General features: G+C 51.4%; 1 protein-coding gene across 1 annotated transcript in view; it reads right to left on the reverse strand.

Moving 5' to 3' along the window:
* Window positions 1–14,014, reverse strand: part of LOC133119324 (membrane-associated guanylate kinase, WW and PDZ domain-containing protein 2-like) — a 196,690-nt gene that overhangs the window by 145,501 nt on the left and 37,175 nt on the right. The window contains 1 exon segment of the mRNA XM_061229860.1: window positions 7,291–7,407. Within this exon segment, the coding sequence (XP_061085844.1) occupies window positions 7,291–7,407 (117 nt within the window).

A 14,014-nucleotide genomic window follows, 5' to 3' on the forward strand; every position in this document is an offset into this window, starting at 1 on the left:
TACCATCACAGTGCACCCATTGCCACCGTCCTTCACCTTCAAACACAATCAAATGAAAGTGCTCATGAAGGGAGCGTCATCATTTTCCCTGTTAAAAGTGCCAGTTTATATTCATCTGTAAATTAAGGGAGGGGAGAGGGGGATGTTCGTTGAATCCAGGGCCACAGACTGACTCATCTCCCTCCATCTGCTTGCTTTTCTGGGTCATTCACAGAGCTTCCCTAAGTGGAGCTGATGAGGAGTGACATCATCCTTACGCATGTCCGGTCCACCAGCAAACCTCGTCCCGTTTGGCCAATGAGGGCATCCCCAGAGTGCAAGAAGCTCTATGGTAAAGGGGCAGAGATTTGTGGGATAGCTGAGAAAAGATATGCTCCTCAGGCAAGGCAATTCTTTCACTCTGATTTGGTCTCGGAAGGCTATTCGCAAGTCAAAAAAAACCTCTATGGTAAAGATATAGAGTTGTGGGCTCGCTCGGGAAATTAAAGTCCTCCAGCTAGCATTTATACTGCTCTCATTTGGCCAATGAGGGCATTCCTCAGTATAAGAAACTCTATGGTAAAGAGGCAGACATTTGTGAGGAAGCTCAATACGATATACTCCTGGGGCAAAGTAATTATCTTGTTCTGATTTGGTCAGGAAGGGCCAATTCATGAGTAAAAATAACTTGATGGTAAAGAGAGGGCTAGCTTGGGAAATTATGGTCCTCCAGCCAGTGTCTACTCTGTTCTCATTTGGCAGAGGAGGGCCTTTCCTCAGTCCGGAAACTCTATGGTAAAAGAGGCAGAGATTTGTGAGCTAGCGTAGGGGAAGATCCTCGGGCAGGCATTTCTCCATCTATAATTTGGCGAAGAAAGGGCTAAACCTACACATAAGAGCTCTATGGTAAACGGACAGATTCCTGCAGGGGTGTCAAACTGAATTCCCAGGGGGCCGCAGTGTCTGCGGGTTTTTGGGGTTTCCTTCCAATCGGCAGTCAATGAAGGCCTTGAGAGCAAGGTGTGTGGATTCTTTAGCCAATCAATGACTTGAATAAACCACAGGTTCTGAGAACAACCCAAAAACCAGCAGACACTGCGGCCCTCCAGGACTGGAGTTTGAGACCTGTGGATTAGTGGGTTAGTGTGAGAAGGTCGGAGCGTCTCTGGAGAAGAAGTAGAGAGGGGTGTGCTAGGTCCTCCATATTTTTTTAATTGGCCAAGGAGGGCCTTTCCTCAGTGCAAGCCCTCTATGGTGGAGAGACACAGAATTGTGGGATAATATGGTCCTCCACCCAGCATTGGTCTCGTGTGGTGTAAGCAGGCAAATTCCACAGTATAAAAACTCAGTTGCAGATGAGCTGGAGAAGATACTGTGCTCCAGTCAACATTACTCAACTGTAGCTGGCCAAAGAGAGTGCCCCCTACTGGCCCAAAACACCACTTCCAAGAGAAGTTTATTTCAGTCAGTTTTCCAAAGTTCTTCTGCCTCAATCAAGCACAAATAAAACCGACACACATTTAGCCAATCAGCAGGGACATGGTATGACCGCTATAATAATACGACAAACTACATACGACATACTAGAACTACAAATACAAAGCACAGTCAATCTTGAGAGCATGTTGCAGTCATATGTGGCTAATAATGCTTTATTACATTGTACACATCAGATCTGGATCAAATACGTAATTGCGTTGGATACAAATACTTTTCTGCGCTCGACTGATTTCGCCTGGCGCAATTTAACCAACCAAGAGCACCTCCAGCACACCAGACAAGCTCAGTCAAGCACCGAAAAGCATTTGAATCCGAGATAATCTCACCCAGGCCTGGTGCGGAAGACAACCGCGTGTGACCACCTTAACGTCGCGTCTACTAAAATGGAATAAACCCTACAATGCCTTTATTTCACAGTCTATAGCGCGGTTATTAATGTGTTATTGCGCACTGATAGCCGCGGAAGGCCGGTCTCTGGCCTTGGTTGGGGATCCGCTCACGGGGCTGCCTGTGAATGAGACCTGTCTGCACGGCTTCCTGTTCAGACTGCTCCCACTCCACGCGGCTCGCTCACTCTCAAGCGCTTCCGCTGAGCCGCCCAGGCTGCGTCTGCCTCGCGTCACGTTGCGGTATATTGTATGTACGCATGTTTCGGCTATGTTAGCGCGGCATTGCATTACACGCATGTTTAGGCTATGTTAGCGCTGCATTGCAATGCATGCATGTTTAGGCTATGTTAGCATTAGCATTGCACTGCATTGCATTACATGCATGTTTCGGCTGTGCTAGCGCGGCATTGCATTACAGGCATGTTGAGGCTATGCTAGCGCGGCATTGCATTACACGCATGTTTAGGCTATGCTAGCGCGGCATTGCATTACACGCATGTTGAGGCTATGCTAGCACGGCATTGCATTACACGCATGTTTAGGCTATGCTAGCACGGCATTGCATTACACGCATGTTTAGGCTATGCTAGCAGTGCATTGCAATACATGCATGTTTAGGCTATGCTAGCACAGCATTGCATTACACGCATGTTTAGGCTATGCTAGCACTGCATTGCATTACACGCATGTTGAGGCTATGTTAGCATTAGCATTGCACTGCATCACATGACATGTATGTTTAGGCTACATTAGCATCACAATGCACTCAGTGAGCACTTTATTAGATATTGATCAGACTCATTTTTTAGACTTCTTTTGCTGTCGCCTATCCACTTTAAGTTATGATGCCTTGTGTGTTCAGAGATGCTCTTCTGCGTACCACTGTTGTAATGTGTGGTTATTTGCATTACTGTCACCTTTCTGTCATCTTTGACCGGTCCATTACTTGACCTGACAGTACATGTATGTTGAGGCTATGTTAGCATTGCATTACATGGCATTACATTGTACGTTAAGGCTATGTTAGCCTTGCAGAGTATTACAATACATGTATGTTCAGGCTATGTTAGCATCACAGTAGATTGCATTATGTGTACGTGTCGCCTATGCTAGCACTCAATTACATTACATTACATAGGCCTTTAGCGGATGCTCGATCTTATGACTTCCACACATCGAATGCTGGGATGGGTTTTTACTGAAGGGATTCAGGATCAGAGCCTCAGGGGTCTAACGGCATGGAATGGTATCGATCCTGCAGCCTCTGCTTTCAGGAGCCCAATTCCCTCACCACGGCAGCGCTTATTATTACAGCTGATCCAAATCCAAATCTCAAGCAGTTCACAGCTTTCGAGCGAACGGATTCAGCAGCGGTTCCCAACTCGATTCCTGTAGATCCGCCGTGTTTGTAAGGTCTTCATTCCAACCCCGCGTTCCAGCTCAATGCAGACCTGTTGAATGAGGTGTGCTTTGTTAGGGTTGGAGTGAAAACCTACAGGACGGTAGATCTCCAGGAACAGGGTTGGGCAGCCCTGCTCTAGCTGTTGAATGAGGTGTGCTTTGTTAGGGTTGGAGTGAAAACCTACAGGACGGTAGATCTCCAGGAGCAGGGTTGGGCAGTCCCTGCTCTAGCTGTTGAATGAGGTGTGCTTTGTTAGGGTTGGAGTGAAAACCTACAGGACGGTAGGTCTCCAAGAACAGGGTTGTAAAAACCTACAGGACAATAGATCTTCAGGAACAGGGTTGGGAGGCACTAAGGTACCGAATCTGCCGTAAAACCAGGTAAACGACCGGTTTTATACAGCGCTCTTCACACCAAGGTGGTCTAAGGCGCTGAACAGTCAAAAAAGTATTTAGCAAACAAATATTCAGCAAACTAAGGCAAAGCACAATGCAGTCAGTTACATACAGATTAAATGAAAGTGCAGTATTTGTGCTGCGTAGGGCACGAGTTGACTTTCTTTACTGACTTTTGCTGAATCTACACCACCCCCCCACCCCAGAGCAATAGAACCACCCCACCTCTCCCCACCACCATAGTAAGTGATGATGTCATCAGAGCACACGCCTGTGTGTCTTTTGGCGGTCTGACCCCAGCGGTTTTCACGCCGTGACGACCTTGAGCTAAAAGCTGAGGAACGGGCTTCTGTGTTGCCCCAAAATAACGCCCAGGCCGACTCTATTCTCTCACTTCATTCTCTCTCCCCTCCCCCCTCTCCCTTCTTCCCTCTCTCACTCTCGCCTTACCCTTCCTCTCTCTCTTTCTCCTTCCCTGTCCATCTTGGTCTCTGTCCGTTCCTCTCCCTCTGACCCTCTTCCCCTCACCTACCCTCCCAGTCTCACCCTCCTTCTGTCTGTCTCTCTCCCTCTATCCTCCTCTGTCCCCATCTTTTTCTCTCCCTCCCTCTGTCTCTTTCCCCCTCTCCCCCCTCCCTCCCTCCCCTCTCCCTCCCTCCCTCCCTCCCTCCCTCCAGCCCTCCCCCTCCCTCTCCCTCTCTCCCCCTCCGTCTCTCTCTACCCTCCTCTCCCGCTCTCCCATCCTATCCCTTTCTCCCTCCCTCCCTCCCTCCCTCCCTCCCTCCCTCTGGCCCCCCCTCCCTCTCTCTCTCCCCCCCTCCTCCCTCTCTCCCCCCACTCCTCCCTCTCTCCCCCTCCCTCCCCTCCCTCTATCTCCCCCCCTCTCCTCCCTCTCTCCCCCCCTCCTCCCTCTCTCCCCCCCCTCCTCCCTCTCTCCCCCCCCCTCCCCTCCCTCTCTCTCCTCCCTCTCTCTCCCCCTCTCCCTCTCTCCCTCTCTCAGCTCATAGTAATTGAATCTGCGCACACTTCCAGTTCAGGCAGTAATGATTCCCAGCTCGGGCTGGAAGGCCATAAAAGGCGTGTTAAATCTTCTCCTCGGGCTGCTCCCGCTTCTGCACCGTCGCTCCGCGTTACCGAAACGCTCCCCGACCCGTTCCCGCCCATTTCACACAGATGTTCGACGCTAAAGCACTTCGGGTAAATTCGGTAACCGCGTTCACTCACCAACCAACGCATCTTTTTTTTGTCCCAGTGAACATTTTTGCGGTAAAACGTCAGTGAAATGTTGTCTGAGCATTCCGGTGAATAACCGGCCTCCATTTGGTGGAAAAGTTCAACGTTTTTCGAGCCGACTAGCTAGGACGTCACCAGGCTATATCCAGGTAAAAACCGTGCGACATCGCGATTAACCGAGTCTGTTTCTGTCGAACCGCCTCTCAACCTAGATTTAGTGGGGAGACACGGCTCAGGCAGTAACAGCAGTCGTCTGGCAGTCGGAGGGTTGCCGGTTCGATCCCCCGCCCGAGCTGTGTCGAAGTGTCCCTGAGCAAGACACCTAACCCCCAAACGCTCCTGACGAGCTGGTCGGGGCCTTCCATGGCAGCCAATTGCCGTCAGTGTGTGAGTGTGTATGAATGGGTGAATGAGAAGCATCGATTGTACAGCGCTTTGGATAAAGGCGCGATATAAATGCCAACCATTTACCATTTCCGACCTTCCAGATGTCAACATTCCCGCTTTTCACCGCTCAGATATGAGCCCTTCGGCCTCTCCCGTCTGTGGAACAACAAAAAAAACCCGCGCATAGACGGGGAAATCTATCGAGCTTAAATCTTCGCCTTAAACTAATTCCGCTGCGCATTCAGACACCCGGGCTGGAGATTCAGATCGCCGACGTCCCGTCTGCAGTCGTCACGGAAACAAAAGGAGGAACACCTCAGACAGACGGGGGGAGGGGGGGAGAGAAGGCGACGGGAATAGCCAATGGCCATTAGCGGCGAGGGTTTCGGGTCGCGATGTCAACGCCGCCTCTGTGAAATCCGTTACCGGAACCGAGCCTTTTCATCATCGCAGAGTTCTTTCTTCCTTTCTTCCGCCGAAATGAAAGAACGAAACTCTGCGTGGAGGGGGGGGGGGGGTTCGGATGGGGTGGGGGTGTCGGGTGCCGGAGGGCAGACGAGTTTTGGAATTTCATGCCGACTTACGCCCCCGATTATTACCCCCAGCTTCAGTCACCGGACGCGTTTTGATCAGATCTTACGCGGAACACTGCTGCTGTAATTGGTGAAAAAGGTTCATGGTGGCCCCAGTTAACCGCCATTGTTCTCGACGCCGGTTTATAATCTGAAGGCAGAACAACGCGTTGGACCTAGTGGCACAGCCGCACTGTCAGAACCGCTCTGCCCGCCGCGAAGGACACCTCCCACGTCACTGAACTGGCCTCGCGGCTAAGGTACATGACTGGGACCCGGAAGGTTGCTGGTTCAAGTCCCGGCGTAGCCACGATGAGATTAGACGCAGGAGAGAATGCGCTGTAGCCTCGTGGTTGAGGGTCCTGCAAGGTCGGTGGTTCAATCCCCAATCACCGTAAGACCCGCGCAACTGTTGGGCCCTTGAGCGAGGCCCTTAACCCCGCATCGCTCCGGGGGATTGTCCCCTGCTTTAGTCTAATCGACTGAAAGTCACTTCGGATAAAAGTGTCAGCAAAATAACAAATGAGATTATTATTATTATTATTCTGATGACAAATACAATTCATGACAGACACAAGATCTGCACAAGAACCACAATGCACGGTTAAAACCCCTTAACAAACGGACATATTAGAAAGTACATTATCTATAAACAGAAAAGCTGAATGCCACAAACTGCAGCGGTTAAAACCGTGCACATAAAAAGTATTGATCGCAATACGAGAGCGGTTCCAAAGCTTGCGCCACAATAACAGCGCCTACGCTAACAAAGCCAAACCAGCAGAAACACCAAACGGACTCCATTTTAGATTTAGACAAAACAACTCCCCACCGTCCCTGTAACACCGGGGCTGTGAAATGTATTGCGAGTACCGTCTCACACAAGTGGCCTCACCTGTTGTTCTCCAACACTTCCGACATTCGCGCATAAAAGAATCCCGTCCAAGTTGCCTTGAAAACAGCCTCCGCTTGGTGAATAAGGAGCACACATATTCAGCGCATTCACTCAACGGGAGGAAAAAACCAATGTCCAGACATCTGCATCTTGCCTGTCAATCGCGAGAACCAGGGTCGTCGCTAGTGGGGTGAGGGGGGTGACAGTTCTAGGGGTCCACAGTTGGAGATGGCCCACAAAACTTTGAGTAAGACAAATGAAGGGGGGGGGGGGGGGGCACAGAGCTATATATTTTCCAAGGGGCCCAGAATTCCTAGCTAGACCCCTGCCAAGAACCACAACAGCACAGTCATGTACACAGTCTTTGCTCCTCTCAAAAGACATAAAACGGTACCATCTCGCGCACGGCGATGCATGTCCGCGAGGTCTCAATTCCTACCCGACGCGACGCGCACCCGACTCGAGAGATTCGGCCGGTTACTACTTCCGGGGTCACAGGTCAAAGGGGCGAAGCGGGGAGGCCCCGGGGGTGACTCACAGGGAATGGTCCGGAGGTAGAGGTTGTCCCGGATAACCTGCTGCAGCTCGTGGTCCAGCGAGCCTTTCTGGAAGCGCAGGTTGAGGTAATGACGAAGGTCTTTATCCACGACTCCACCTGAGGGACGCAAAACAGGACACACCGTCAACCCCGCCTCAAGGCAGACCACCGCCCCTCGCCCGACCCTGGAGCCGGGGGGCCGCGGAACGCACACTCGGGGGCGGGGGGCTCGTCTCCTCAGAGGAACCCCTTTTTTTTGATCTTTCTGGAACCCTCTATTGCCCTCTAAGTGACGTCCAATAAGTGCCATGCATCAAGGTCATTTGAACGTACAGAGCAGGTTGGATAAGCTGCAGTTCACAATGAAGCCATTTAAGTTCTTTATGGAACCCTCCGTGGTATGCTCGAAGAAAAAGGGTCTTTGGCTTGTCTCCATAGAAGAACCCTTTTTTAGATCTTTTTGTAGCCCTCGGTGGTACACTCTGAGAAAAAGGGTTCTACAGCTTGTCTCCATAGAAGAACCCTTTTTAGATCTTTTTGTAGCCCTCGGTGGTACACTCTGAGAAAAAGGGTTCTACAGCTTGTCTCCATAGAGGAACCATTTCCTGTTTTTCCACTGTTGTGAAGGCTCCCTGACAAAGAACTAATTTGCACAACAAAGAACCCTTGACCTAGATTGGGTTCTTCTATGGACTCCAGGTTTCCATCTGGAACCGTTTTGTTCAAGTTGTTGGGAAGGCAAGGGGACCGATATCAGCCTTTTATTCTGCCGTGCTAGTGAACAGATGTGGAGCATACCAATTCGCTGAACTGGACCTAAAATTAGAATGGTACTTTTTCTTCCAGAATTGTAGAAATTACATCCCTCACTGGTTCCCAGTAGAGCCTCCCACTCTGACCCGGTCTCTGATTTTCAGGCGACAGCGCAAACCAGGACCGACCCGCTTCCTACGGGTCACAAGGACCCGGCTCCAACGCGGAATCGTTTCGGATTCAAATACTTTTACGTGCTCGATTGATCTTGCCTGGTGCAACTGACTCAACCAGCTAGGCCAGAAGCTGGGAGTGTCTCCTCGGTTCCGATCCACCAGACAAGCTCAGTCAAGCATCCAAATCGATTACAAATTTGACACTTCCAACACGGAGCTGATTTTCTGGTGACCGGATCCCAATCAATAAGAATATAAGAGTACGTAATGAGGGGGAACGGGCTACTTAGCTGGTCCAGAACACGAGACCGTAAGAACACATGATGAGTGGAACAGGTAGGCTCATCATATACCGACAGAGGAGAGAGTATCCAGCACTGTCATAAGCCTGAACTTGAACACCCCAAAACATCTTCTGCCTATCTCTCCACTATCATCTGGGGAGACTTTCCAAGCACTCAGAATTATGCGCATAAGCAGGTAAATGTAGGTAAGAAGTGGGTTCAACCTATGGCACCGAGTTCGGCTGATTATTACGAGCCATCGTGGGATTATTCTGCCTTCCGCATTTGAGTGGCTGTTATTTCCTTCATACATGTCCAAAGGTGCCAGAAAATGATTATTATTTCTGGAAAAAAAAAAAAAAAGTTAAACTGCTCATCAAAATCCACGGTGACTTCCTCATTTGCATGTCCCCTCCCCCCGTACCATCCCCCCGCCCCCCTGGCAGGACAGCTCTCCGATGACATCACACACCTGCGGGCACCTACGAAGCATGGCCGTCAGAGCTCCTCCACACTACCCACAATTCACTTTGAGAAAAAGCCATCATAACGTAGGAAGGAATGAATGGTGTGCATCCCAACACTAATAAAGATTCACCAGAAAGGTACAGTACAACACTGGGGAAGTAGCCTACAGGTGCACAGAACTGTACCCCTTGCCAGTAATATATAATTCATTTGTACCGCTTTGGAGAACATGCTAATTTGTACCCAGAGAGAACATTGCTGTACTTTCAAGGTACATTTGGGAAATTTGATCCTTGAAGAGCAAAACTGTACCTCCACTGTCACAGTATTTCTGTGTGAATGGCAGATGCATTCACCATCCAAATTCGCCCGCCAACCCCAGCGACTTACAGTTTCACACGTTCTGTCGGATGGACTGTAGCCATATTAATTATTTTCACTGTGTAAATCCTGGATATAAATATCATTCTAAATATAGTTCTGTCACGCAATCCTATTTAGTTTATGCAGGATTACTGTTCGATCAGAACCCGACGAAGCATGCCGTTAGAATGTTAAACCTAACGCGGCATGTCGTTTGAATCTACCTTCCTACACTCCGATAGTCTTTGCGAAAAACATTTTTTTGGTGTGCGTTACAATTTCACTGAAACGAGACACAAATGCATCGAGCATTAAACAGAATACAACAAAGGAAAAAAAAAGACATTGGACATTGCGATAGAGTCTATGCCTGGTTTTCCACGAGAAATCTCTCCGTGCATTTAAGCACTGCATTAAGCACACGGCGCTGTACAATAACCCAGCGCATAAAACGGAAAACCGAACCGGCGAAGACGGCGAAACAAAACGCGGAAATAATATTCCTTTTAAAGAGCGAGTTATACAGGCATGTCCTCCGAACAGAGAGCGGTCATCTCACACTGCACGCGTGTGCCACACGCTCCCTGCGCAGGGAGACGCACGGCGAGCGCACGCACAAACACGCGCGTTCCTCAGCCTTTCGCGCTGATTTAAAATCAAAGCACACGCTCCTATGACGGCGGGGACAGAATCCAATTATGTCATGGTAACGCTCCAGCCCTGGCGTGCGTTTTTTTTCTTTTTTTTACCCCCCCCCCCATCTCGCGAATCGGGGTTCGCGAATTCGGCCGTTCGGTGCGCAGCTAACGTGACGGAGAATATAAAAGGAGGGCAGGCTCACCCTTCTGTGGAAAAGGAAGAAATGCAGACGATCAAAAAAACCCCTAAAAAAACTGAGAGCCTGGTGCTACGAGTGACAGACATGATCTCTCTCTCTCTCTCTCTCTCTCTCTCTCTCACACACACACACACACACACAGGCGCAGACACACAAGATTACAGACACATACAGACACACACACACACACATCCACAGAAATTCATACAGACGCACAAGCAGACATGCAGGCAAGCTGTGTGGGCTCACCGAATGACACACACACACACACACACACACACACACACGCACAGACAAATAAGGACAACCGGAGCACATGCACACACACACACACACACACACACACACAGTAAAACATGCGCCCGCACTAAAACACAAACACGCACGCAGTAAAACACACACACACACGCAGTAACACACACACAGACATGCAGTAAAACACACACACACACACAGTAACACACACACACACACACACACACACAGACAGGCAGTAAAACACACACACACACACAGTAAAACACACACACACACACACACACACAGACAGGCAGTAAAACACACACACACACACACACACACACACACACACACACACAGGCGTGCGATCAGACGGCAGTAAGGGCACCTCTCTTCGGCCGGCGGTGGAGACGGTCTCTCCGCGATGCCCCTCCGCCCGGGCTGCCTCCGCGCCCCGCTCCCTCCCTGGCTCCACGCTGGTCGGCGCTGGTCGCCGCGACTACCGCGAATACGCCCTCCGCTCGGCGGGGCTGGCTCGACAGAGACCGGGGGAGAGGGGGAATAAAAAGAGAGAGGAGCAGAGACGACGGGCGCAGGAGAGCGGCAGCGGAGGAGAGGAGCGGGGGATGGGGAGGGGAGGGAGGCGCCGTCCGATTGGTCGAGGTCCTGGAGCTCCCCCTGGCGGCCGCCGGCGGTACCGCGGGTGACCGGGGTGGGGGGGGGGGGGAGATCGGGGGAGGTTGCTTAGTGACACACAGACCCCCCCCCCACCCGGAGCGGAACCCGGGAACCGCGAGACGGGGAACTCCGCTGACGTCTCAAATCCAGAAACCGTTTCAGTGAGCGGAAAACACATCTAAATCCACCCCCCCCCCACCCCCCAAAAAAAGTGTCAGGCAACAACCGGATTGCGGATTGATGGCCGGACGGGCCCCTGGCCTGTAGGGGCCGCGCGGCTCTGTTACGTAAGCGTCGCGCGGGCCCCTCTGTCCGTGGCGGGGGGCGGCTGTGCCCAGCGGAGTTTAGCAGCTTGGTGGGTTTTAACTCTGGGAGAGGAGCGGATAAAAACGACCATTTGTATTCTGCGTCTAAATGACCTGTTACTGGAGGGCTGGTGCCATCTGGCGTGCTGCAGGTAGTGTGTGTGTGTTTGTGTGTGTGAGAGAGTGTGTGTGTGTGTGTGAGTGTGTGAGAGTGTGTGTGTGTGCGTGTCTGTGTGTGTGCGTGTGTGTGTGTGTGTGTGTGTCTGTGTGTGTGTGTGTGTGTGTGTGTGTGTGTGTGCACAGGTGTGTGAGTGTGTATATATGTGTGTGTGTGTACAGGCGTGTGTGTCTGTGTGTGTGTGTGTGTGTGCGCACAGGTGTGTGTGTGTGTGTGTGCACAGGCGTGTGTGTGTGTGTGTGTGTGTGTGTGTGTGTAAAAGGCTGACAGCCGTTTCAATCATTTTCTTCATGTGAAAGAAGGCACTGAGGCAGACGGGTGGGAATCCCACAGCAGCAGACAGTGAGATTCACTTTCATTCACATTCACTCCCGTCACGGCTGAGTGAGAGCTACAGTCTGTTATTACAGTCTCTCACTCCTTTCTCACACTCACTCACTCCTTTCTCACTCACTCACACACACCTCTTTTTCCTTCCCCTACTACTCAACTCCCTCTGCTCTAACTGACACTCACACTCACACACATACACACACACACACACACGTGCACACAGAAACACATGCACACATACACAAGCGCACGCGCACACACACACAAACACGCACACAAAACACACAGACATACGCGCGCACATAGACAGACACCCACATACGCGCACACACACACACACATATACATACATATATATACACACACACACACACACACACACACCACCTCCTGCAGGCCAAGCAAACAGACAAAGGAAGTGGAAGAGGACACAGGAAGTTGAGGGGGCGGACACAGGAAGCGGAAGGGGACACAGGAAGCGGATGGTTTCACGATGATTTCACGGGCGTAATAAGCCTGGTAGGCGACGCCGTTCGAGGCGCCGCGTAACTCTTGGCCGGGGGGGGGGGGGGGGGGGACGTCTTTAAAACCTTCGCGAAAGACGCAATTTCGAAACGAAGAGGCCGTCGTCGCGGAAGACGCGCGGTTCCGCTTTACCGACACCGCAGCCGATCCGCAAACGCCTCGGCGCCGTTCTCCGAAGCCGGCCGGAGCGGCCGACATCACCGCCCCGGATATTCGCGGTAATCCTCCTCCTAAAAAAAGCGTCCACTTTAATCGCCGGCTGTTAACAGGAGGCCTCCGCCGCATGGGCAATGGCCACGGGTGACTCGAGGTGACGCTTAAAAGAGGAACGGCTTTATACCGAGGGCTTTTACGAACGCCGCAAAGGCGATAAAAAGCGATCGCACACAGTTTTTCACGGCGGCTTCTTACGAAGCGCCGTCGTATAACCGCGAGGCTTCAAAGGGAGACTCCGGCCCGGACTCCGAGCGAGCCGTAACCCGCACCGAAACGTCGGCCAACCCCGGAGATAAAAGCCCACACAAAAGAAGCCTGGGAGTTATCTTTATTTTCAGAGTGCTAAAACTTTATTTGCTGGTGAATAGTCGCTGAGCGAAGAGTCGTTTGGCGAATCTTTGATGGATTAGTTCCGCCCCTAACTCTCATTACCGATCAAATGCAATTGCCAAAGTTTTGCTCCTCGGCGGAAAAGTTTGGCGAGTTCGCCGACGGCCGAAGCCGCAGTGTCCGCCATCGCTGAACTGCCACCGCCGTCAATTTCCACCGGAATTGAGGCGAACGATCCGCCCGATTCGTAAAATTAGGAAGACGCTAGAGGCCTAAAAGCGGAATCGCTCACATTCTCGCGGTGCGAGGGAGGTGGGGACGGAAAATGACGCGGTTTTATTTTTCCTTCCGCTTTATGAACCGAGCGGAAGTGGTCGTCACGCGTCCCCGTGTTCGGCCGGACTGAAGCGATCGCTCCTTTCCCCCGCGGCTGATTAGCGCCGGATTTACGAGCGACTCTCTCTCTCTCCTCGTCTCTGCCGACGTCATAGCACCCGCTCCAGTCTCACTGTACCCGTGAACGTGCTAGCATTACATTACGTTACATTATTGGCATTTGGCAGACGCTCTTATCCAGAGCGACGTACAGTTGATTAGACTAAGCAGGAGACAATCCTCCCCTGGAGCAATGCAGGGTTAAGGGCCTTGCTCAAGGGCCCGACGGCTGTGTGGATCTTATTGTGGCTACGCCGGGATTAGAACCGCCGACCTTGCGTGTCCCAGTCCTTTACCTTAACCACTACGCTACAGGCCGCTCCGTTAGCGTGACCGCAGAGTCTCATTCTCCACTGCAAGAAAAGCTCTTGTAACGTTGCTTGTATCACAAAGACAACCATTTTGGAAGACTGGATGACACCAAAATGCCTATGGTCTAAATCAGGGATATCAAAATGGCCGCCGAGGGTGGTATTGCACCCAGCCGAGGACTTAACACCAGACATTGCCGGTATGGAGCTGGGTTCCTTCTGGCACGGTTCCTCGTGGATTACACAGGCGCTGTAATGAGTGCAGCACAATCCGTACGCAGACCAGGCTCA

Source organism: Conger conger, chromosome 19 (genome assembly GCF_963514075.1).
Source record: "Conger conger chromosome 19, fConCon1.1, whole genome shotgun sequence".
NCBI classification, from domain to species: domain Eukaryota; kingdom Metazoa; phylum Chordata; class Actinopteri; order Anguilliformes; family Congridae; genus Conger; species Conger conger.